The sequence below is a fragment of the Salvia hispanica genome, chromosome 4 (genome assembly GCF_023119035.1).
Source record: "Salvia hispanica cultivar TCC Black 2014 chromosome 4, UniMelb_Shisp_WGS_1.0, whole genome shotgun sequence".
Lineage (NCBI taxonomy): Eukaryota > Viridiplantae > Streptophyta > Magnoliopsida > Lamiales > Lamiaceae > Salvia > Salvia hispanica.
In genome coordinates this window covers 15,658,614-15,684,334 of record NC_062968.1, presented here as the reverse complement: position 1 = coordinate 15,684,334, position 25,721 = coordinate 15,658,614, and the positions used below count along the sequence as shown (strand labels likewise).

General features: G+C 33.8%; 4 protein-coding genes across 5 annotated transcripts; all 4 read left to right on the top strand.

Annotated features, from left to right (window-relative positions):
* Positions 1 to 770: 770 nt before the first annotated feature.
* Positions 771 to 5,802, top strand: LOC125217903 (cycloartenol-C-24-methyltransferase-like). Of its 2 annotated transcripts, XM_048119473.1 has the most exons (14): positions 771 to 919; positions 984 to 1,104; positions 2,308 to 2,374; positions 2,866 to 2,939; positions 3,349 to 3,433; positions 3,518 to 3,573; positions 3,969 to 4,023; positions 4,251 to 4,298; positions 4,385 to 4,468; positions 4,584 to 4,700; positions 4,782 to 4,865; positions 4,958 to 5,083; positions 5,201 to 5,298; positions 5,504 to 5,802. In XM_048119473.1, the coding sequence occupies exons 2-14, from the start codon at positions 1,022 to 1,024 to the stop codon at positions 5,565 to 5,567; spliced, it is 1,041 nt and encodes a 346-aa protein (XP_047975430.1). In that variant the 5' UTR covers positions 771 to 919; positions 984 to 1,021; the 3' UTR covers positions 5,568 to 5,802. The 2 variants fall into 2 exon arrangements, with proteins under 2 accessions (XP_047975430.1, XP_047975431.1); XM_048119474.1 differs by lacking the exon at positions 4,251 to 4,298.
* A 2,427-nt stretch (positions 5,803 to 8,229) lies between these two features.
* Positions 8,230 to 9,537, top strand: LOC125220456. Its single transcript, XM_048122625.1, has one exon. It carries the CDS (start codon positions 8,230 to 8,232, stop codon positions 9,535 to 9,537), a length of 1,308 nt encoding a protein of 435 aa, XP_047978582.1.
* A 2,498-nt stretch (positions 9,538 to 12,035) lies between these two features.
* On the top strand, positions 12,036 to 12,738 carry LOC125185174 (dirigent protein 1-like). The gene has a single exon (XM_048081671.1). It carries the CDS (start codon positions 12,086 to 12,088, stop codon positions 12,635 to 12,637), a length of 552 nt encoding a protein of 183 aa, XP_047937628.1. The 5' UTR covers positions 12,036 to 12,085; the 3' UTR covers positions 12,638 to 12,738.
* A 4,332-nt stretch (positions 12,739 to 17,070) lies between these two features.
* LOC125224536 (dirigent protein 22-like) lies at positions 17,071 to 17,758 on the top strand. The gene has a single exon (XM_048127951.1). The coding sequence runs from the start codon at positions 17,088 to 17,090 to the stop codon at positions 17,661 to 17,663; it is 576 nt and encodes a 191-aa protein (XP_047983908.1). The 5' UTR covers positions 17,071 to 17,087; the 3' UTR covers positions 17,664 to 17,758.
* The last annotated feature ends 7,963 nt before the right edge of the window (positions 17,759 to 25,721 follow it).

Sequence of the window (25,721 nt, the reverse complement as noted above, 5' to 3'; positions counted from 1 at the left end):
CTTCGTTCTCATCCTTCTGTCCATTATCAACAATTTCAGTAGCTAACATATAATTTTAATGTTAAAGTAAAAGAGTAAAACAAAAAAAATGAGATTTGAAATATTATTATTTAAAAGTAAATAAATAAGAGAGAAAATATATTTTTTCCTTTTTATATCGGTGGAGTCCAAGAAATTAATTTGGAAATTAAATGCTGGTTCTAACCTAATCATAACTAATAGTACTATCTGTTACTCCCTCTGTTCCGCTTTAGCAGTCCCATTGACTTTTCTGCACTCGTTTTGTAAAAATGATAATAAATAGTTAAAGTGGAGAAATAATAAAGTAAAAAAGAGAATAATATAGAGAAGAGTCTTATCTATATTATTCTCTTTTTTACTTTATTATTTTTCCACTTTAACTATTTATTATCATTTTTACAAAATGAGTGCAGAAAAATCAATGAAACTGCTAAAGCGGCACGGAGGGAGTATTTATTACAGAAAAAGGGTTATTAAGAATTTTAAAAGAGTGCTTATTAGAGCACAACCATTCATTGAAGAAGATCCTACACCAAAATATAAAAAACAAAGATAAATACAACTAATTATTAGGAACAAATTATTGAATAGTTTATAATTGGCCTTATGTAAATTAATGAAAAATGAGTCCATATCAACATTATTTTGTAGATATTCCTTAATTATAGTAAATATTGAAATTAATATAAAGTGTTTGAAGATGTAGCCGGCAGATCGAAATCATGTAGACGGTCGTGATGGTTTGACGTGGCAAGCGCACTGTATCTGATGCTCCAATTGCCTTTTTTGGTGTCACCTTTTATAATTCCCACCTTTTTAGTATTTGTTTCCTTTTGTGATCAGTGTTGTAGAGTTCTCAACGCTTTGGACTCTTTCCAGCAGCTTTGGTGGGCGTGAGGTGAGCTCTCCTGCAGTATGATTTTTCTTTAATGTTCGTCACACTCACTCGATTTTCGTCTCAGATCTTCCACATTCCGCTGCGGATTCGTGATTAACCACCATGTCCAAGGCGGGAACATTGGATCTGGCATCTGGCGTCGGCGGAAAGATTCAGAAAGATGATGTTCTCTCCGCCGTTGACAAGTATAACCCTCATTTCTCTAATGTTGTATCTGAAGATTTGTGTGTGTGTGTGTGAGATGCGCTGATTCATGAACTTGAATACTCACAATCACATGATTTCATTTGTTAATTACTTACAAGTTACAAAGCATCACAACATTCCTTCCTCTGTTAATTACTTCCAATGGCTTCTCATAATTAATTTTGTAGTCTAATTTCAAGGCAATTATGATGCCTCAATTTTCTAACATTCACTAGGACCAATAAAGCAGCACCTCTCATTGTTGGCATTGTTGAAAAAACGGGCAGCCTCTTGTTTTTTTCTTCGTTTTTCTTTGTCTCCTAGTGACATACATGGTAGCAAGTAATGGACATATAGCAAAATGAATTTGAATGTGTGGTTGGTCTGATATTGAGTGAAACATCACGTTGACAGATGGTAAAGTGGTTCCATTTGCCAGGAATTTTCCTTGCCAACTTACTTTGAATTTTCTAGTCTTCTTGTTGTATATGGAATAGTGAGAGTGATGGAGAACTGTTCTATTTGCAAAAACTGTTTCTGTGAACCATTATTTTAAATTTATATGACTTGAGTAAACTGTAGAGGAAGCTAATGGAGATTGGAAACTTTAGGCCCTTTGCTTATGTTCAACCTGTATTAGATGTTTTCACGAACCAGAGATTGCTTCTTTGCGTGTGTGCACATGTGTGTTTAACTGGAGAGGAGTCAAATTTACACAAAGATGCTAATTAACCCGAGTACTTCATTTTTGCCTTTTCTTCTTTTGGCACTGCAGATGCCCTTGAGTTAAGGATGCCTCCCTTGATTTAATACCGAACTATCAATGAATAACATGCCTAATCTTCGTGTTCAAGGAGAGAATGTTGTATTTAACCTGTATGATATGGATGTGATGCATGCTATCCCGAACCTTTTCTTTCGATTCTTAGGAAGTGTTCAGCATCACTTTGAGCTAAATTTATTAAAATGCTTCTAGGCCAGAGGGATAAAAATTCTGTTTTTTCAATGAAAAATAGTAAAGTTATGAATTGTTTCACATACTTCAAATAGTATGCACATTGCATAGTTGTTATTTTAGAAAGAGTTACTAATGAACTTGCTCTTTCAGAATCTTCTGTTCTGTTATTGCATTTCTGCTCCATTGAATATTCTTTTATTTGTAGACCAAAGGTTTTAATGTTACTCATTTCTTTGCAAATCAGGTACGAAAAGTATCATGTTTGCTACGGAGGTGATCAGGAAGACAGAAAAGCTAACTACACAGACATGGTGAGATTTCTTATTTTGTCACTCTTGGTTTCAATGTTACAGTACTTTACTACTTTTTTTAATGCTTTTAATAATTTTATATTGATCCATGATCTAAAAAGCTTAATACTAGAGCGTTTTGGTTGTTTTGATGACTTAAAGCATCACTGGCTTTTAGAAAGTGATATTGATGGATATAGAAGTAACAAGACCACAAGCTGTTGCATCTGTGTTCACTCTATTTCACTAGTTCTCCTTTTGATATTTGATATACAGTATAAAAGTTTTCACCTCCTGTGTTAACTGAGAGCCTCAGAAACTAATTATATTGTAGACAAGAGTTTCTATGTATTCCTCTTGTTGACGAGGGTGTACATAGGCCTCCTTTACAAAAACAAATTTAGTCCCCTTGTAGTTATGAGGTTGATTAATGGTGTTAAGATTAAAGTGTACATTACTTTGTTTTAGATAAAAACATTGCTTGAAAAATGACTTGGCCATTTGTTTCTCAGGTCAATAAATACTATGATCTCGTCACAAGTTTCTATGAGTATGGATGGGGAGAATCGTTCCATTTTGCACCCAGGTAAATGATTTTCTGCATGATAATCACTTTCCTTGATCGTGAATTCACCATATTTTTCTCAAAATAGCAACCTTATCTTAACACTTTGAAGTAGTACCATAAAAGAAACTACTGAATTCTCTAACTCCATACATCCTGTGAGTCCTAAGTAACAAGTATGCAGTTGACGTAAAAGTCTCAATATCTGGACCCATTGCTGACTTGCTGGTAGAGGATGCAGTCAAATATGACTTTAACCCTGTTAATGTGATCATTTCTTGACCCATCAGCAATAAATCATGTCATTTTAAGCTGCCGAAAGTGCTATGTTACACTATAATATGTTCAGGCCTTAGGCCAAGCAAGTTTTAGATTCTTTAAATCGCAGCTTGTAACAATGACTAAATCTGATTAATGTAATATCCGACAGATGGAAAGGTGAGTCTCTTCAAGAGAGCATCAAGCGGCATGAGCACTTCCTTGCTTTACAACTTGGCCTGAAACCGGGACAGAAGGTGTGTTAGGCTTCTTTTCTGAGCTACCATGGACTCACATTTCTTCTGATTTAAATAATTGTGAAGTCTTGTCCATGTCTGTAGGTCTTGGACGTCGGGTGTGGAATTGGTGGACCATTAAGAGAAATTGCTCGATTTAGGTGATTTAAAGAAATCAATTCATTCTGCTTTCGTTTTGACAAGCCATTTTTCTCCCTACATCTTTTAGTTTAGATCAAGCAATTAAGACGATACAAACAGTTTCAGATTTTTAATCCAAAATATTCATTTTCTCCTGATGGACGGTTATGCAGCCATGGTGCTTCGTTTTCCATCCATTTGGTGGTGGCAGAAGTGGCTTAACGGCTATCATTATCATGTATATATAATAAGCATGTTGATTCTGTTTTGCTCTATGATCATTATGAAGTGTGAGATCTTGTTAGCTTGTTACTATCAAGATTTATTTGCACTTCAGTTAGATTTTGCACACTTGAACCGTACTTATTCTGTCATTGCTCTGCTCAACCTCTTGCTTTGCATTTACATCTTGCAGCATGACATCAATCACAGGTCTCAATAACAATGAATACCAGATATCTAGGGGAAAGGTATGTGTCTAATTCTATGTTGATTATTTAATTGGATAACTGCATTTGCATTACTTGTACCTGTGTTGAAGCACATCTTTCTGCTAAGTTAAAACTTTACAGTCATACATAGAATATGATATCGTATTATCATCATCATTATCTCCTATGGGCATCTCTAAACTAGAACTGCCTTTTTCCCCTTCTCCTTCCTGGGATCGCCTTTTGCATTTCTCTGGATGGTATAGGTGCTAAACCGGATTGCTGGACTGGACAAGACTTGTGACTTTGTTAAAGTCAGTTATGTTTAACTTGAAGTCTCTATGGAATACTTATCTTGAATTTTTTTACTTGTCTAAGAATTTTTATGTTAAAAATACAGGCAGATTTCATGAAGATGCCAATCCCTGACAACAGCTATGATGCAGTGTATGCAATTGAAGCAACATGCCATGCCCCTGATGCAGTATGTTAATGGACTTTCTCTTTATTTTGAGCTTGATATGCAAATGTTTGGATATGAATGCCCCACTATTCCGACTAAATACTAGGAAGCTCCTTGACTTGCTACCTTCATCCAGGTTGGCTGCTATAAGGAGATATACAGGGTACTCAAACCTGGTCAGTGTTTTGCTGCATACGAGTGGTGCATGACTGATGCTTATGATCCTAAAAATAAAGAACACCAGAAGATTAAGGTGATTAGTATTTGTAGAAATGCTTCTTAAAGTACGCTCCATCACAATTATCTTGGTCCATCTAATATTCTCTTTGTACAGGCTGAAATCGAACTAGGCAACGGCCTCCCTGACATAAGGCTAACAAGCCAGTGCCTTGAAGCTGTAAAGAAAGCAGGTTTTGAGGTAAATAGCAAAATTTTGACACACCACTTGAGTCTACTGGTATATCCCAGAAATTAAAATATTATAATTGAATAAATCTTTTTGTTCAAAAGGTTGTGTGGGAGAAAGATCTTGCAGTGAACTCACCTGTTCCATGGTACTTGCCCATAGATGCAAGCTACTTCTCTCTCAGCAGTTTTCGCCTAACAGCACTTGGACGTTTCTGTACAAGAAATCTGGTAATATTTTCGTTACTCCATGTTAAAGGATTAATAGCTTGTGCTCAGTATTTGCTGTCTCATCTGATAGATTCTGTAATGTTGAAGAAAGTTCCACTTTGATATTTGTCTATTCAGGTGGCTGCTCTGGAAAAAGTTTGGATTGCTCCTAAGGGAAGCCAACGGGTTCAAGCTTTCTTAGAGAAAGCTGCAGAAGGACTTGTTGATGGGGGAAGGTAAGATTACCATCCTTAACTAAGTAAATAAGGATAGATGATCAAATAAATTCAAAACATCTGTCAGTGTAAATGATAGTATGTTGATCGGCACCTCAAGATCTCAAACACGGATTACTTTTGGAGGCTTGATTGTCATAATTTGCTTTCTCTGCTATCATATTTCATCCTTTAGTGGCTGACACAAACATGCGTTAATCTTCAGGAAAGAAATTTTCACATCTATGTACTTCTTCTTGGCTCGCAAGCCCCTGACAGAGGCTGAGTAAATGCGCTAGTGATGGTAGGTATGTGCAGTTTGCCTCTCAGTTAAGTTTGGTGAATTCGATATTTTGTTAAATGGTGTGTGCTTTACAAGCTATGATGTTATGTGGGCTTTGTTTTATTGTAGTGTTAGCTACAATACTAGTTAGGCTTTGACAAACTACTTGCTTTATTGTAGTAGTATATTACTTGTCATGGTTCTGATTTAGTAATATAAGGGCTTCAAAACTGCATTTATTATATTCGGGAAGGGGTGTACGTACATATAGTACTCCTAGTTTCTCATTTCCATCACAATCAGCACAGAACAAAAGTAAAGCAAAAATAAAGATTTGAAGAGTGGTGGTGTTGAATACTAATGAATGGTGCCTAAGATGTAATAATGTGATTGAGAGACTAGGACACAACGGTATAAATAATGAAGTTTATAGTATCAGCGAGAGGCATGACATCCTGACCGTTGCCGTTGGTGGCGGCATCAGTGTCGTTGCGGTTGTGTTCGGAGGGAGGGTGGTAGTACATCCGGGCAGTCTGGGGGCAGTGAGATTGAAATCTGGAAACAATCCTGAAGCCCAGATCCAGAAGCTCCAAACGTTTCCCCATTCCTTTTGCCCTCTCTTCTTTCTTGGCAAATGGAATAAGGGAAATGGAGCAACAAATTCTTCACACAAGTTTTTGGTTATGCATTGCATTGCATATATTAATATTGGAAAGTAGAGAAGAGAAATACACGGCTGGAATTGCGGTTTCTGTTGCTCCTCCCTCTGTTCTGTTTTCTTCTGTAACACTTATTTGTATTAAAGTTTCTAAATGTTCATTAATCAAATTTGGAATAAGAAAAAGTAAAATCACAAGATACAAAGGTTTTTCCCACCATTCTCATTTACCTTTTCATGCAAAAATAATTAAGCTATGCCTATGCTTGCCTAAAAATTTTATACGTAGCTTTCGTTATTTTAATATTTCGGTAAGAGCCTATGTGCTAATTTATAAAATACAAAATATAGTAGTCCCGTAAATTGGTTAATTCTTTATCTGTATTTTACTTATCAAATGAATTTGTATATTGTTTACAAGGAATGAAGGAATCAATATATTACAACATGAATATGTATTTTATTCAAGATGAAACTATACATATTGTAAAATGAGTCGGTATTTTTGTTCAAAATGAAGTTTTAAAAATTGTAAAACGAATACGCATTTGATTTTAAATGGATTAGTATATTGCTCAAAATAATACAGACATACAGTATATATCGCACAAATAGAATTATGAAGTTTTATACTATATTGTAAAATGAAGTTGTATATATTGTATTATGAAATCGTATATATTGCACAATGAATGAATACATATATTTTATCTACGTAATCAATACAACAAATAATCTATAAATCTAACTAGCTCATTCTATATACTTCAAGAATATATCAAAAATTAATAATTTGTATTTAGTGGCAATGCAAATTGAACATCAAGGAAAATCACAAACACCAACTACCGGATTTTATTCCTTTTTCTTCGTATCTTACTTTAAGGTTATATCAACTAGCTTTCTTCTTATATGTATTCCTTCAATATTCCACAAGGAGTTTACATGCGTGTGATAAAATTAATAATTTTAGCTAACGTACGGCCATAATATCGAAGGAATTGTGTAGAAACATGCAATTCACAAAAGAAACATCATTTTTCATACATGCATGTAACAGTTACACACCACCCTAATTTATAAGTGACTATATATAAACAAAATATTTGCATACATTTGTCATTTTCATTGTTTTTTTCTCTTGAAATATAGTACTCCAGTTTCATAAATATTGTTGCAGTTATCTTACCTATGGATCTGCCTTGTGTCCCAACCGATTGGTTAATTGAGGACAAGACCGAAATCAAATTGAAGATTGGCACTTTTAATTAATTTTTGTTGATTCTCTAATCATTCATTATACATAAATGAAATCAAAATTGGAGGGCGCGCACTCAAGAAAAATATATTAATTGCTCCAAGTTGTACATTGGCACACATGCAGTTAAATTTATTCAGAAGAGAATAAACTTGAAATCAAAATTGGAGGGCGCGCACTCAAGAAAAATATATTAATTGCTCCAAGTTGTACATTGGCACACATGCAGTTAAATTTATTCAGAAGAGAATAAACTTGAATTGAGAGATGATTAAGTACAACGTACTTTTTTTTTTTTTTTTTTCTTTTCTTACAAGAGATGGCAGGTCCTTTTAGAAAATATTACAACCTATCTAGCTCGAACATATGCAATTCTCAAACGATCGCTCAATAAGAGCATCCACAGTAGGGGCGCCGCGGCGGGCGCCCCAATCGCGGCGCCTGTCTACTGTGGCGGAAGAGGCCGCCCCGGAGGCGGACGATTTTTGGGGGCGGAAGGGCTTTCGCCCCGAATGCGCCGAGGACGAGCCGGAGGAGAGAGAATCGCGGCGGCCGCCGCGGCTATCTATTGCACGGCGAAACCGCCGCGGCGGTCGCCGATTTATTTTATTTTATTTTTTTAATTTTGGATTTTTAATTGTTTTTATTATAAATATTCCTCCCATTTTCATCTTCTCTCCACACACATCTTCACACCCATTTCACTTTCTATCCAATTTTTCTATCTCTAAAAATTTGTGAATTTCCATTGCTATGGATGATTTGTGGAATGAAGCATGGGATTCTTTGATTCAAGAGGTGCAGAGGGAAGCCGACGAGGAGGATGAGGCGGCGGCGGCGGCGGCGGCGACGATCCCTCGTGAGATTCGTCATCGTCGGACAATCCCACGAGACCATGTCGGAGCGGCTGAGCGGCTTATGGCAGACTACTTTAGCGCTAATCCCCGTTACCCAGCTGAGATTTTCCGTCGGCGTTTCAGAATGTCGCGACCGCTCTTCACCCATATAGCGACGACATTGGCGGACCGGTACGGTTGCTTCAACCTCCGGAGTGATTGCACTGGCCGGATCGGACTATCTACTTTTCAGAAATGCACCTCTGCAATAAGGCAGCTTGCCTATGCAATAAGGCAACTTGCCTATGCCGGACCGGCTGATATGTTCGACGAATACCTACAGATGGGTGAGACGACTAGTCTAGAGGTGCTCCGACAGTTTTGTAAGGGCATGCGGGAAGTCTTTGGTCCGGAGTTCCTACCAAAGCCAACCCCTGATGAGTGCCAGAGACTGCTAGATATGCACAGTGCGGTGCACAGTTTCCCAAGGATGTTGGGCAGCATTGATTGCATGTATCGGGAGTGGAAAAACTGCCCGGTGGCATGGAAAGGCCAGTTTACTACTGGTTTCAAAAGCAAACATCCTTCGATGATACTGGAAGCCGTTGCTGACTACCGTTTGCGGATCTGGCATGCGTGTTTCGGTGTTGCAGATTCGAACAACGACATCAACATTCTGCAGTCGTCGCCTCTCTTCAATGATGAGTGCCGGAGAGAGGGTCCAGAGATCAGTTTCGTAGCAAACGGCACGCAGTATCGCAGGGGATACTCTTTGGCAGATGGAATATGCCCTCGTTGGCCCGTATTCGTCAAGACACTTCGCCAACCGGCTGGAGCGAGGAGACAATATTTTGCGCGAAAACAAGAGGCCGCTAGGAAAGATGTTGAGCGAGCTTTTGGTGTGCTCCAAGCGCGATGGGCCATGATACGCTGCCCGGCACGAGTTTGGCACGAAGATGATGTCGCGAATATTATGCTAGCATGTATCATATTGCACAATATGATAATAGAAGATGAAGGATTTGCTGCAGAACGTTGGGCACCGGAAGATGGTGCAAGTACAAGTCACGGCGTTGCCTCCGCGCCGATACAGATGGGTGTACCACGTAGTAATGAATATCTGATCCAACGTTTCGCTGATATACGCAGGAGCACAACACATGACCAACTCCAGGTCGATTTGATTGAAGAGGTCTGGGCACGTAGGGGAGGCGGCGTAGCGTGAAGAACATGTGTGGTTTTTCGTAGATCAAATTTTCGTTGTAAATTTTCCCTTACTTTAATCCGACGAAAATTTAGTTTTCAATTTTAATTTGTTTTATTAGCCGTTTTTATCTAATTATTTTTAGTCCGATAATTTTAATTGTAATTGAATTAAAATATACAACAAATAAAATAAAGTGAAATGTGGCTACTAGAGCATCCACAATAGGGTGGACACTTTCTCCTGGACACTTCTCTTTTTTTGTCCATAGCCACTTCTGATTTGTCCACGGCCACAAAAAAAAGTTTCCGTAGCAATAATGGACACTTTTGTTAGCCACATTTCACTTTATTTTTATTCTTTGTATATTTTAATTAGAATTAAAATTATCGGACTAAAAATAATTAGAAAACGAGATAATAATAAAATTAAAAAAAGCAATGAGACCAAATATTCGTTGTATTAATGGATACCGGAAAATTGTACAACGAACATTTTATATAAAAAAACATATAAAAACAAATAAAAACTCCGTGCAATAAAAACAAATTGGTGGGATATTTATAAAAAGGGAAATTGGTCTCTAAAACCATGAACTTTGCTTAAAATTTGGTATTTCCCATGAACTTTGAAATTGGTATATAATATCACGAACTTTGCATTTTGTTTGGTATTTCCCAAACTCACTCAAATAAGATATTTTCATCAAAATCTTATTTAATATAGGCAACCTTGATATGTTTTATAATATTTGAAACCACCTTTTAAGTTCATAACATGTAGCATAAAAAGTCACGTTGAAAACTACGTTGATTTAATTGTGCCAAGTATAATAAAAAAGCCTCGTAAGTTAGTCAAATATAGCAATAAACATGCCGTGGGAAATACCAAACAAAATGCAAAGTTCGTGATATTATATACCAATTTCAAAGTTCATGGGAAATACCAAATTTTAAGCAAAGTTCATGGTTTTAGAGACAAAAGCTGCCGCCGCGGCGGTTTCGTCGTGCAATAGATAGCCGCGGCAGTCGCCGCGTTTCTCTCTCCTCCGGCTCGTCCTCGGCGCATTCGGGGCGAAAGCCCTTCCGCCCCACAAAAGCTGTCCGCCTCCGGGGCGGCCTCTTCCACCACAATACACAGCCGCGGCTTAGCCGCGATCGGGGCGCCCGCCGCGGCGCCCCTACTGTGGACGCTCTAACAAGTTTCGTACCCCAATTGATGGCTCATCATGCAAATACAAACCTGTATCCCGACCTGACGACCAGCTTGCCAAATAACTAAACCTTCCCACACTAACTAAAAAAAGGTTCACCAAATTCGTTTTACACGAGGATAATAACAAATTTCAGATAGACGTCACAAAGCATACCATACAATCAGTCACATACCCCCTCCGTTTCCAAAATTAGGAACTTTTTAAACGACATAAATTTTAATGCAAGATTAGTAAAGTAGAGATAAAAATAAAATGCGTGTTAGCAGAAAATGAGTTCACCTCATTAACGAGGTTTCATAAAATGGGAAGTTTTTATTTTTAGGAAACAGATTAAAAAGTAAAGAGTTTTTATTTTAGAAAATGGAGGATGTATTAAAATAAGTGTTATTAGCTACTAATATCACATAATTTTTTAAACTTTAAAGTTAATACTCCATATAATGTGATGAACTTGCATATATCGAGTTATTAATTACACCGATGACATATTCCGGTTTAAACTAAAGGATTGAGGATTATTGAGTGACATTCATTTGATGATATGAATGATTGAGTGACATTTAATTAAGACTCAATCAGTTAAAAAGCAAAGCCATAAATCATATTTGGTGTCCTAAACCATAAATTGAACGAGTTTTATTTAATTTTTTCATGCAAAGAAAAAACCATGAGTTTTCTTTGAACAAATATTTCATTTTAGCACATGCATGCTTGCTAAACTGCACACTAGAAATACGATGGTGAACTGATTGGGCCTCAAATCCGACCAAGATCGACGAATGTTCCCTACTTGTGTACAGTGTAGAGTGGAGTATTAACTACTCCCTCCGTCCGCCATTAGGAGTCTCATTCTTAAGCGGCACGGGTTTTAAGAAATGTTAAGAAAAGTAGGTGAAAAAAAAGTTAGTAGAATAGAGGTCCCACTTGTGTATATTAATTTTAAATGAAATGTGAGTGGAATGAGTTAGTGGAAGGTGAGACCCTATTACCATTTATGGTAAAAATGAACTAGGACTCCTATTTTTGTGGACGGACTAAAATGAAAAAAACGAGACTAATATTCGCGGACGGAGGGAGTAATTACTATAGTTGATAGCGTGGCCACAATGCAAATGTATAGGTAGGAGGGTAAAATGACATAGTTTTGCATAAATGGTAAATTGTCCTTTTTACCCCTTAAACAAAAGTCCCGTGCGAATTTCAAGTATGCCCATTTTTGACGCGTTAGCATCTAGCATATACAAATGAGCTTTTATCTTATTCCATCCCTGTACACTATAAAGGCATACATGGATTGCAAACACTACACGAATCAAAGAAGGTGACATACAAAATAATCAATCTCCTAAAACTATGAAGAAATCAGTGATCATATTCACAGGTATACTTTGGTTGGCCACTGCCATTTCAAGCATGGCAATTGACCAAAGCCCCAAGGCAGTGGAGAAGTGGTTTAAAACCCTACCACAAAGGCATGAAAAGGTAACCGAACTCCACTTCTACTTCCACCGGTTAGGCGGCTCCGCCCCCTCCGCTGCCACAATCGCAAGGGCGAACACGACCACGCCTAACTCGTTCGGGCTGACCGTGATGAGGGACGATCCTCTCACGGTGGGGCCGGACATCTCGTCCGCGCACATGGGCTACGCGCAGGGAATGTCGTCCACCGTGTCGTTGGAAGAAGTGATCCTCGTCGACTACTTCACCCTCTCCTTCACCGACGGAAGCACCCTCGCCGTCCTCGGCAGCAACGCCATATTCCACCAGTACCGCGAGCTGCCCATCGTCGGCGGCACGGGGGCTTACCGGTTGGCGCGTGGGGTTATCACATTCCAGACGTACTTCTTCAACCCTGCCACTAGGGAAGCTTCCATCCAGGCAGACGCCGTCGTTTTCCATTATTGATTATTTCTTTGCTTTAATTTTCTTCCTTGATTGTGTTTGTGAGTAAAATTTGTGTGATTCTCTTTCTTGATTAATGCCATCGTGTGTTCGTGTTTGTCAAATCTTCACTTGCAACGTTTAATTTCTTGATATATAGTATATCTCATGTGTGACAAACATTATGATGGTAAATTGTAAGCAAAAAAGGAATCAATTATACGCAGCTAATTAATAAGCTAACAACTTAATTTGATCATGAACAATAGTTAAACTGGTCATTGGTCATGGTCACGTAGTATTTCTTCTTTACTTTGGAGTTATAATGAACAAGTGATCCCAATGTTTCTACTTTGTTGACTAATGGTGGCTAAGTTACCAAACAACCTTTAGTCAATTTTTTTAGAAGTAAATAAATATTCACAACCTAGAACGAAGCATATATCAAAAATATAGTTGTGATGTCTCAATGACAATGATATAAAATAACACTAAGCATATATTAGTTACGTTGTACTTTAACTCGTTAACGAGTGAGGATTTTTAGTAACCTAATAGAGTACTTCAAAGAAAATTATAATTTTTTATGACAGTGTTACATAATCAGACCAATAAGAAAAACAACTCCTTTTCCAACTTGAAATGGACAAGGCTCTCGGTCTATTGTACTGCGTTTTAAACTTTAAACCACGGAGCCTATCTTCTAGTAAGAATCCTACGATACTATCTTCGTCTTTTAAAAATAGAAAATTCTGAAACAGTATAGTTAATGTACAATTAGTAAAGTAATTAAGAGAAAGATAAAAAAAAATGATTGAAGTATATATTACACTCTCATTGTTCCATAATATTGGATGTATGCATAAATAAAAGATACTCTACTAATAAAGTAGAAGAAAGGAAAAAGTAAAGAGAATAAAGTAAGAGAGATGAAAAAGTAAGTGAGAAGAAAAATATTGACTTTTAATAAAAAGGGAAATGACTACTATTATAGAATATACCAAAATGAAAAAAATGGCTCTACTATTATGGATTGGAGGGAGTATATACTATATACTAGAGAATGAGTCCTACCTCATTAGAGATATTTTTCCTAAAATCGAAAGTTTCTAATTTTAAGGGATGAATCAAAATAAAAATAATTTCTATTTACAAAGGACGGAAGTAGTACGATTTACTTTAAGGCACTTCAGATGGTGAGACATGATTTTAAGACAGCTTCGTACCAATAAGTTAAAAAAGAGGCTCAACACATTCAATTTCAATCTACCATGGTTCTCCGTGCTAATTTTGTAAGCACTTCAGATGGTGAGACAGAATTTTAAGACAACTTCTTACCCATTAAGTTAAAAAAGAGGCTCAACACATTCAATTTCAATCTATCATGGTTCACTTTTGGTGTACCAAAACAAATTTTTGATTGAAAATCCGTAAATTAAGAGCATCCGCAGCGGTGCTCTTAGCACCGTCCGTCCGTTCGTGCCGCTGAGCACCCGTTGTCCGTCCGCCGCTGCAGCTCGTCCGTCCGTGCCGCTGAGTAAGAGCACGTCCGTGCCGCTGAGCACCCATACGTGGCAACGTCTGATTGGCCAACGGCTAATTCGATTTTTTATTTTTATTTTTTTAAAATTCGAAATTTATTTAAAAAAATGTTTTTAAATAAAAAAAAATATTTTTCCACTTTCCAAAAAATTATATTCGTTTTCTACCCACTTTTAATTTATTTTTCAATTTTTTTTCACCAAAATTCACATTTTCATCTATAAATACCTCCACTTCAACACAAAAAAAATCACATTCTCTCATCTTTTTTCTCATATTCTCATCTTTGTAGGATTTTAATTATGTATTTTTTTTATTTTCTAGGATTTTAATTATGTATTTTTACTTTTAAAGATTTTAATTATGTAATTTTTATTTTTGAATGTATTTTTATAATGTAGAAATGTTTTTAATAATTGGAGTATTTAAATTGAATAATGGAATGGTGGGACCTTTGAGCTTGTCCTTAGCTAAGAGCACGGATGTGGGTGTTGTGCTCTTAGTTAAGGACAATGAGTAAAAGTGGGTCCGGGCCCACTTCCGTGCTCTTAGCTAAGAGCACGGATGGGGATGCTCTAAGTTATTAAAGTGTGCAAAACACGAATTCACGTGAATATTAATTCCACACCCATTACGCTCTTATTTAAAACTATTATTATTATTATTATTATTATTATTATTATTATTATTATTATTATTATTATTATTATTATTATTATTATTATTATTATTATTATTATTATTATCTCAAACCCGTTAACTAATAAGACAGCCGAAGCCTGCAGCAACCATTTTCTGAAAATAATTGCCAGAAGCCCCAAAATTCAATATTTTTAAAAATAGATTTAGCCAAAATCAACCACCGAATCATCTTTATATGATATGCGTTCAATAATAAATTAAAAGTTCTCCATATTTTATTGCTATTTTTGTTTATCCACTAATAATAAGTATAATGTTCACAAATTTCATTATTTAGATATAGTATTTTAAATATGTCGTTTATATCTATAGTTTTAATGCTATATCACTAAACTTCAATATAGAATAATTCAAAATGTGCTTAGTTCCTTCAGATAATGTAATAAACTAAGGAAAAACGACAATGTGCCACCAAAAGGCATATAACTTTTTTTTTTTACAAAAACATACAAGAGACACTTATGTCTTATTTTGTGACTAGCTGTGTTATATAAGGACTGAAATTAAAAAAAAAAAGCATTAAGTGTTTATTGTCTACATTCCTAAGTCAGATAAAATAAGAAACTCTGATTATATATGTATTTGTATTTAATTAGGATACGATATCAATGCTATCCATCGCAACATTTTGTTGCCTATATGGATTTCTTAAACTAACTATCGAGATGGCATCTTAATAGTACGTAGTATGTACTATTTGTACATAATATATAATTACTCCATCCCCCATAAATTTTATGACCGGGGCATGAGTGTTAAGAAATACTATAATGGAAAGTGAGTTCAAAAAATTAGTGGAATGTAAGTCCTACTCTTATATATTAGTTTTATAATAAGATGTGAGTGGAAATGAGTTAGTGGAATACGAGATTCACTATCGAAAATGGTAAAAAGATGAAATGCGACAAATTTTGTAGGACGGACGAAAATGAAAAAATGTGACAAATTTTCTGGAAACGGAGGGATTATATAAATAGAAGGTAGCCCAAAACTTGATAGAATTCCCTTACGCAAATTTAGTACTATTAATTTAATGGTGACTAGTGTCCAGTTATTGAATGCGACACGATAAATAAAATTATACTCCTTTGTTTATTTTTATGACATTCTCACGCATGACTCATTTTATACATTACTTTTAACATTCCAAAATGATTTACAAGTGACATTCCATGCATATAATAAGACTGCTGTACTGCTGTAGCATGTAGCCAATATAGTTTTAAAAAAAATAGTCCAATATATTTTTTTTTTGAAAAATACAATCTATGCGAGCTAATTGTAGTTTGTCCAAAACCAACCACCAAATCATCTTTATGTGATTTGCTGATCAGTAATAAATTCAAAATTCTCCATATTTTATTGATATGATAATTATGATTAATGTAAGACACAATTAATGTTTGGGACTTCCTTTTTCTCTTCTTTTAATTTTGTAGCAAAAGAAATTGGAATTGTTCCCGCCATAGTTGTCGACTTTTGCTTGTCCATTAACAATAGAAGTATAATGTTCACAAAATAAATTATTTTGGATATTGTAATCTAAGTATGTCATTTAATCTACATATTATTTAATGTTATCACTATACAAAATGATGTGCCGAAAATTGTACACATTATAAAACTTTAAAGATTCCGTTAATTGGTAACAAAAATTTACAGATTTGTAGCACATCTTTGCCAAATATCACGGTCGGTAAAGTTTTAATGATGGAAATTCACTCGTCGTAGAACTTCTCGACGTACTGCCAACGAAAAACGGACATTGGTAACTCAACCTTCCGCAAAAAACAACCGGCTTTGCTTGACCAAGGGTAGCCTGACGAGCGAGGTGAATTTTGCGAGTTACGCTGACGTTATATCCATTGGTATTTCGTCAATAATTGTTTAATAAAGATGACTATTTCTTTCATTACATGCTAAGTTATGATAATCTATTTATCCGACTATGTTTATTTATCCATTCAACAAACTAATCCAATTTTACAACAATTTTTTGTTGCATACAATTACAACACCAATTCAAACATAAGTTAACATAGAAAAACAATGAGAGTTATAATCCTAATTTGCCATTTTAGTCCGTCCACGAACGTTAACCTCCACATCCAAATACTTGTTTAAAATTGATGGCTACCCTTGGCCTATCAAACACACCCTATACATAATCATGCAAGGAGAAGGCTATAAATATGACACTAGATCAAAAAGCTTAACCAAACACACAAAAATGGCAAAGCTTTCAATAATTCACACTACCCTAATCCTTTGCTCAATTCTATCAATGTCCAACGCCATAAACCAATCCCCCAAAGCCGTCGAAAATTGGATGGAAAATCTAAAGCAATCGAAACCAAAGGTAACGAAACTCCACTTCTACTACCACAACTCCCGCAACCCGGAGAAGAACCTCTCGGCCGTGCAAGTGGCGACCGCCCCCGTCTTCTCTGACCAGCCTCCCTACTTTGGTGTGCTGACGATCACCGACGACCCCCTCACGGTGGGGCCCGAGATATCCTCGAAGCGCGTGGGCTACGCGCAGGGCTTCTACGCCACGTCGTCGTTGGAGGAGGTGAGCATGCTGATGGGCGTCACGTTCATCTTCACGGACGGAGAGTACAACGGAAGCACGCTCGCCATCCTCGGCCGCAACCCCATCGGGGAGCGCTACCGGGAGCTTCCCATCCTCGGGGGCACGGGGGTGTTCCGCCTTGCGAGGGGGATTGTTACGCTGCAGACTTACTTCTTCAACTTCACTGTGGCTCTTGCCATTGTTGAGATGAATGTCGTTGCTTTGCACTATTGATTACTATTATTTGTCATTTGTGTGTGGGGATCAAATTATGGAGTTGTTGATTGTCTTTAAATTGGCATATTGCAATCGTTGAGTGTATTTCATAATATTGTTGATCTGAATTATCTTATGAGGGCTTCATTAAGAAATTAACTCTCATGTTATAATAATATAGCTAGTCGAACTAAATTACTAGTAGTATATATTGGGGAGTGTTATATTGCTAACTCAATGCTTAATTGCTAACTACAAATCAATAATAGTCATTAGATATTCAAATTAAAGGCCTAGATCATTAACCACAAAATAACAAAATATCAATACGATTAACAAAAAACGTCAATAAGGCTATAGAATTAATTCCAATAAAAATCAATAGGGGTATTAATGTCAAGTTAGTTATAATTAACTTTTAAAAGAAATTCCAAAACTTTAAATTCATATAACATATATCAAATTAAAGATAATTTTATAAGGATTTCAACGATATACTACATGCATATGTTCCGACGTCAAAATTTGAAAAAAAAATTTAGAATTTTCGTATTTTTTCGAAAGCATTGTGTTGATATTTTCGAAACACTATATTGACATTTTCAAAGCATTGTGTTGATATTTTCGAAACACTATATTGACATTTTCATCCAAAACCCTAATTTGGCGTTTTTTTTAATTTTTTTCGATTTAATTAATAAAAACGCAAATTACACGTGGCAAATTGTAGACCACACGTTTTTTAAAATCATGTGGCCTTGAATTAGTTGTAGTTAGCAATTAAATGATAAGTTAGCAATAGATCACTCCCCAGTATATATTTGTGTAAATATTTTTTTTAAAATGGCTTTAAAATTTAAAATTGTTTCAAAATGTTCTACTGTTAGTAGTATTTTTTTTAAGATACTGTATTATGCAAGTATCGCGACTTGAATCTTAAATAAAAAAATTTAGATGCTATAACTAGTCCACAAATGGAAAATGCACACTTAATGATTGTTACTGTGAAATAATTCGAGGTTATTCGTAGCTTGGAAAGTTGATTACATTGGAGTACGTGTATAATGCTGAATATGATCACGTTGAGTTAAATACTTCTTGATGGTTAAACTAAGTACAAAATCTCAATGATTATTTATTTATAAATGAATAGATACACATTTATCATACAATTTTGGTATGACTAGTCAAAGTAGCATACTTAGTATTGGGCGAATTTATAAAAATTATACTTAAAATATCATTTGTGTTCTTCTTCACATAAGTATTCCACAAGATTATATTTCATTTCCCAATATGGAATGAAAAGCTTGTTTTATAGTCATTTTTTATAATCTTTTGTCTTTATTTTATTTTTTGATAAAGGATTTGCCTTTACTTTTTTAATATGGATGTAGTTTGTTTTGTTAATATGTACTACTTCTTATTATATCAACCATCAACTATATACTACTTATAAAGAAATGATATGTTGCTGGGCGCTTAAAATGAGCGCCAATATGAGCGCCCCTTATTCAATTCTCTTCCTTTTTTTCTGTTTTTTTTTTATTCTTATAATTTAGGCAATTCTCGCTTTTTTTCCCTTTTCAAGCATCTATGCCTCCCCTCTTCAATTATCGACGCCTCCCCACGTTTTTTTTTTCTTCTACAATTCAATCAATTCTTTCTCTCTTTTTGCAATTCCCTCTTCCAATTCTGTGCCTAAATTTTCTTGCGCAATTCTTATTTTCTTTCAGTGATGCTACTTTCAATTGCCCATTACAGACAACTTAGAATGCCTATGGATGTCTGATTTCTTTTCAAATTTTGAATATCCATTTTTGAAATTATTATCCCCAAATCTGAATTTGAAACATTGGGGAATTTCAATTTCTCTATGTGAGATTTACATTTCTATGCGAATATGAGATTATTGATATATAAGAAGTGAGAAATTATGATATGAGATGTGTAGTGGAATTTGATTTCGGAAAAAAGTGTTATGGAATCTGAATTTGGAGAAATAATTGATAGAAAGAGTGAATTGAGCAGTTGAAATTGTTAATTGTACTGTACGGGAAAAAAAATTGTGCGTATAATTTTTTGACTCAATATTGATGGAGAATCTGTGAAGAAAATATGAAAATTAATTTAAAACTATAAAAACAAAAGAGAAAATGAAAAAAATGATGAAAAATCATGTCGCTCATGTTGGCGCTCATTTTGAGCGCTCAACAAAGCAATCCTCACTACCTTATATATGTATAATTAAAAAGTTATATTCATATTTTATATCATAACTAAAATTAATGTAGTAAATCTTAATTAACTTTTAAATAAAGTTTTGATTACTAATGCTTAGATTAAAATAAAATAACAATTATATATAATGGGAGAAGTGTCCATAACATGAAAATTAATACACAGTAATAAACTATGAATATGTATTTTTACATTACTATTAAGAATTAATATATATATGCTTTATCTATACCTACTTATGTATCTATATATTATTGAAAATTAAATTATATATTATATTACTGCTTGTTTATTTACATGTTTTGAAATCAATTGTTTTATAATAAATATGTATTTAATTATATACTCGTATATATATAAATGTTACAGTATTACGGTTCGACCAGTGGTTGGACCGGTTCGACTAGTTGAACCGTGAACCGATAGCCTCACTAATCCGGTTTTTAAAACATTGCCATGTTCAGCAGTAATAGTCACTGTTATGACCCAAACTAATTAAAAGTCCACAAACAGAAAAATATTTAGACTTAACTCAATTAATGAGCCATATAACAAATATCTTAAATTCAAATGTTGATGAATAAAATTCATTTACACACTAAACCCTACACTATATCAATATCCCTTATCATACCTAGCCTATTCTAATGTTGTACTATTAATGGAATTTATATTTTGAAAAAATATTTGTAAATATTCATCTTAGATCAAACTTTAGAAACTAAGATCAATTGAGAGGCACAACTGAGTGTCCAACGCTCCTATATGAGCTTCCTTTCACCATTTGTGAGAACCGTTTGACGTAGGAGGTGGTTCGTTTTTGCTTTGCTCAGAGATTATATTCTCCTTTACGTTAGCAAGTGTCTTGGATTCAATTTTTAACAGCAGCAAACGAAAACGAATTATGGTAAAATAAAATATAAAGTAAATTGCGATATATACAAATTAAGGGGAATTACCCAAGATTTCCCTAAAATCATACCCATCCTACAAGTTTTATTTAAACCTAATAATAACATGATATAAAAAAGGAAAATCATAAAATAAATGTTACCCCTCCAACAAGTTTTATTTAATCCTATTATTTTTTTTAATGGTTATTTTAAATGGGAGATATGAGTAAATAGGGGATAATCACGTACTACTAATTACTTACTGTTATGACCCAAACTAATTAAAAGCCTAAAGCAGAAAAATATTTGGACTTACCTTAATTGATGGGCCATAATTAGAATACAAATATCTCAAATTCATTCAAATTCATGTAACCCACTATATTAAAATCCCACTTAACTCAATTCGTTGAAGATTAGTTGAGATATCAAGTGGGCTAGCCTGACCCATCCCAGTGAGATATAGGCCCAGCCCAATTGAGTGGCACAACAGAGTACCCAACGCTCCTATGAGCTTCCATTCACCATTTTGGAGAACTTGTTTTCGCTTGGTTCAGAGCAGTGTTTTAAAAACCGGACTAGCCGGTTCGACCGTGAATCGGTAAGTAATCCGTTCCGGTTTGCTCATATAAACCGCCTCTATATTGAGCTGCCTTGAACCAGTGAAACTGGTGGTTGGATCGGATGAACCACGAACCGAAAATCGATTTTCACAAAAAATGCTTAAAACTTTGTTGTCAAGAGGCTTGAACCCACCTCTTGTCAAATTAGCAACATGGTAACACCTTTACCACTCCACCACAATGTTTTGAGTGATATGACATGAACATTAACTAAATTTATATATTAAACATGATAAATTTTTATTTACACTAACTCATAATCCAAATTTAATAAATAAATATTAATTATATTATCTATAACTATATCTAAGCACTCACTAAATTTTATTATTATTTATATATAATCAGTTATACATAAGGTTTAATATTTTTATATATTATTAATTGCATTTGTTATTTATTGAATCTTAATATATATAGTATGCATTTACATTTTATATATATGTTATATTATTGCATCAAATAAAACATATTTTGAAAAAAAATGAACTTTATTTGTTTTTATCATAAAATATCAACAAAATTTTAGTATATTTAAAATATATTTTATTTTAAAAAATATTCGTATAAATTTAATATTCAATATATTTTACTACCATTATCTGTGTAATATATTTTTATATAAGTATACATAATGTTAAATGTGTTTTAATGATAAATTATTAATTACATTTATCATTCATTATTTAATATATATTTTATATATTATATATTTAATTATATATGTTTATAATAATATTTCGGTTCGCAGTGAACCAGTTGAACCAGTGAACCAGTAACGATGCCGATTCGCCGGCCGGTCCGAATTTTAAAACATTGGTTCAGAGGTTATCTTCTCCATTACATTAACAACTGTCTTGGATTCATTTTTTAAATCTACAAAGAGAGATAAATTAGTCGAAATAAAATTTAAAGTAAATTGCGACATAAAAAATTCAGGAGAATCTACCCTAAGGTTAGATTGATGTTGAGAAGACAATGGAGGTGGATTTGACTTTATTTAGCCTAATAAAAAACCCCTTCTACAAATCTTATTTAAACGCTAATATTTATTTTTAATTGTTATTTTAAATGGGGGATAAATATGAGTAAATAGGGGATAATCACGTACTAGTTACTTACTATTATGACCCAAACTAATTAAAAGTCAATAAGCAGAAAATTTTTTTTGGACTTAACTAACTCATTTTATGGGTCATAATACAAAAATCTTAAATTCATTCAAATTAATTTAACCCACTATATTAATAATATCCCTCACCATACCTGGCATATCTAATTTTCTATATTTGGAATTTATATGTTTCAAAAAAAATATTTAGAATTATATTCAGATCAAACGGATCTTTGAAGTTAAGGAAGTGCATGGCAGACTTTTTTGTGTGGTTAGCTTGAATAATATACTACTATCATTTACCAAGTCTAGAAACAAATTAAAATCATATGAAGAAGGCATCTAAATTTGAGTGGGCGAAGCCCTTTCCAATCTTCCGTTGATAAAATGTGGCAAACTTAGCTTCTACAAAACACCAACCAAGAATTTACAAGATACAATCATTAGTAGCATGCCGAAGTCAATGATTTTTGGAAATATAAAAGCTAAAACATGACTTTGCAAGCATGAAATTTCTAATGCTTATTTGATGTGAAGAAATTCATGTTTTGGACATATATGAACACAGATTATTCCAATTGACTTGTCACTTATTTCCAAGGTGAAAGTCCTATTTCAAGTGCTACAAAGTAGAAACAGACGTGCACGTACCAGTTACCACTTGTAATTTAAGGATGATTTCATTTATATAGGTAAAGAAAATAAAATAAGATATGACATAAAAAAATAGTATCATGCGTTTTAACTTTCCGGATTAAATCGGGATGAGTTTAATCAGTTGATGATTACTGATTAGTGAAGTATAATGCCGGTGTTTACAAGCTTGACTAGGGGCGTAAATTCGGGTACCTGTGGGTATCAAACCCGAAAATTCAGATACCCGAACTCGAAATCTCAAAAATATCATACCCAATATCCGACCCGTATGTGAATTCGGGTATCCTAATACCTGATGCGGGTACCCGAACCCAACTAATCGGGTACCCATAAACCCGGAATTATTATATTTAAAATTTATTCTTTTATATAAATTAAATTGTGACGAGAATAGAATTTATTAAAAATTATACAATACTTATACTATTTATTGACTATAATTCTATATTATATAAAATAGACATTAGACGATAGACACTACTTAATTTTAAAATAAATTTTTTTGATATAAATTGAAACATAAAAGAGATTAAAATATTTTTTTAAGACAGAAATCAACATATAAATAAAATGGAGAAAGCATAACTAATTAACTATATGGGAAGTGATCAATTGCTAACTCATCATTTAATTGCTAACTACAACTAATTTAAGGCCATAGGATTTTAGAAAACGTGTGGTCTATAATTTGCCACGTGTAATTTTCGTTAATATTAATAGAATCAAAAAAGATAAAAAAAAAAACGTCAAATTAGGGTTTTAGATGAAAATGTCAATATAGTGTTTCGAAAATATCAACACAATGCTTTGAGAATGTCAACACAATGCTTTAAGAATGTTAACCCATTGCTTATATTGACATTCTACATGTATTACATTGACATATTTTATATAGTATGTTGACATTTCTGCTTTACGAAAAAATTGAAAATTTTTTGATTTTTTTTTTTCAAATTTTGACGTCGGAACATATGCATGTATGATATCGTTGGAATCCTTATAAAATTATCTTTAATTTGATATATGTTATATGAATTTAAAGTTTTGAGATTTCTTTTAAAATGTAGTTATAACTAAACATGTAGTTAATTGGCATTAATACCACTATTGATATTTTATGGAATTAATCCTATGGCTTTATTGACGTTTTTTGTTGATCGTATTGACATTTCGTGGTTGATGATCTAGGCCCTTAATTTGAATATCTAATGACTATTATTTAGTTGTAGTTAGCAATTAGGTATTGAGTTAGCAATATAACACTCCCCTTAACTATATAGTATTTTCAAAAGATAACAAGTAAGAACATAAATAATGCGACATGAACCGAACACGAATGTGAAGAAGAGAGCAAACGGAAAAAAGAGAGCAGCAGCAGCGGCATGAAGGAAACTTGAAAAAGTAAGGCACACGAAACCCATAATTTCGGGTTTCGATACCCAAAACCCGTCGGATATTGAGATTGGGTCAAGAATACCCGAAACCGCGGATTAAATTTTCAGGCCTAAGCTTGACCACTCTATTAAATTGTTTTATACGTACAAGATAATATGATTAATTTCATTTAATTGAATAGTTATCGTGAGTTTTTCTTAATTACTGTTAAAAAAGAAATCCTACAAATATTTTTATTATAAGTGAATACGAGATTTATTGATATTTATCATTTTTATAAGAGTAAATTGTCATAAATATTATACAAAGTTTAATTAAATTTTAGTCAATATCACAACTTTAAATAAACAACCATGTATATCGTAAATTATAGTAATATTTTTCAATCATCCCATTGATATGAGTGATATATAAATTTGCAAAAAAATAGTAATAGATTTCCTTTTTCCGCATCATACACAATTTATTCCAAATATAAATAAATGGGACAATTGAAAAAACATGTTAAAATTATTATAGAATTAGTGATTTTTTAAAAGTTGTGACTGACAAAAACTTAATCAAACTTTGTAAATTTTTTCGATAATTTAGCCTCTTTTATATTCTCATCATGCTATCATGTTATTACTACAAAAGTACAAATAATATGAGCATTAACTTTATTGTACGATATTATATTTATGTTTAGCTTTAAGGGTTAGACAAATTACTTTGCTCTACTTCACTCAGCCAACCACTGACTTTGGTAAGCCGCGTATCTATATATGGCTGGTTCCCACTTAATTATCTTAGTAGAAAAAATATTAATCTGCATTTTAGAATTATATATACTATACAATTTATTTGACCACTAGATTCTTGTCGATATACCAGATCCAATTTCACATGCTTTTTAATTACCATTATATATGTGACGCTCATCAATTTCTACTAGTGCTGATGCCATTCACAACTCAAAACAAAAATAGAAATAAAAAAATGAGTATAAATTCCTTAACTCTACAAATTATGATGTTATATGCCAATATTAAAATTTATGCTAATTGTTTAATTATTGAATTGCTCTTATTTTACAATTGGTCAAGATTCCAACAGATAATAGTATTGACATGCTTGCTAATTATGGCTAAAGCCTAAAACAATGTTGCTTTGT

What these genes read in the sequence shown, in the direction of transcription:
- LOC125185174 (XM_048081671.1), top strand. Translation starts at nt 12,086, where the DNA reads ATGAAGAAATCAGTGATCATATTCACAGGTATACTTTGGTTGGCCACT.
- LOC125224536 (XM_048127951.1), top strand. Translation starts at nt 17,088, where the DNA reads ATGGCAAAGCTTTCAATAATTCACACTACCCTAATCCTTTGCTCAATT.
- LOC125217903 (XM_048119473.1), top strand. Translation starts at nt 1,022, where the DNA reads ATGTCCAAGGCGGGAACATTGGATCTGGCATCTGGCGTCGGCGGAAAG. An exon ending in ACCAGATATCTAGGGGAAAG is followed by an intron (nt 4,024 to 4,250) that starts GTATGTGTCTAA and finishes TGGATGGTATAG; the next exon opens with GTGCTAAACCGGATTGCTGG. An exon ending in GGACTTGTTGATGGGGGAAG is followed by an intron (nt 5,299 to 5,503) that starts GTAAGATTACCA and finishes GTTAATCTTCAG; the next exon opens with GAAAGAAATTTTCACATCTA.
- LOC125220456 (XM_048122625.1), top strand. Translation starts at nt 8,230, where the DNA reads ATGGATGATTTGTGGAATGAAGCATGGGATTCTTTGATTCAAGAGGTG.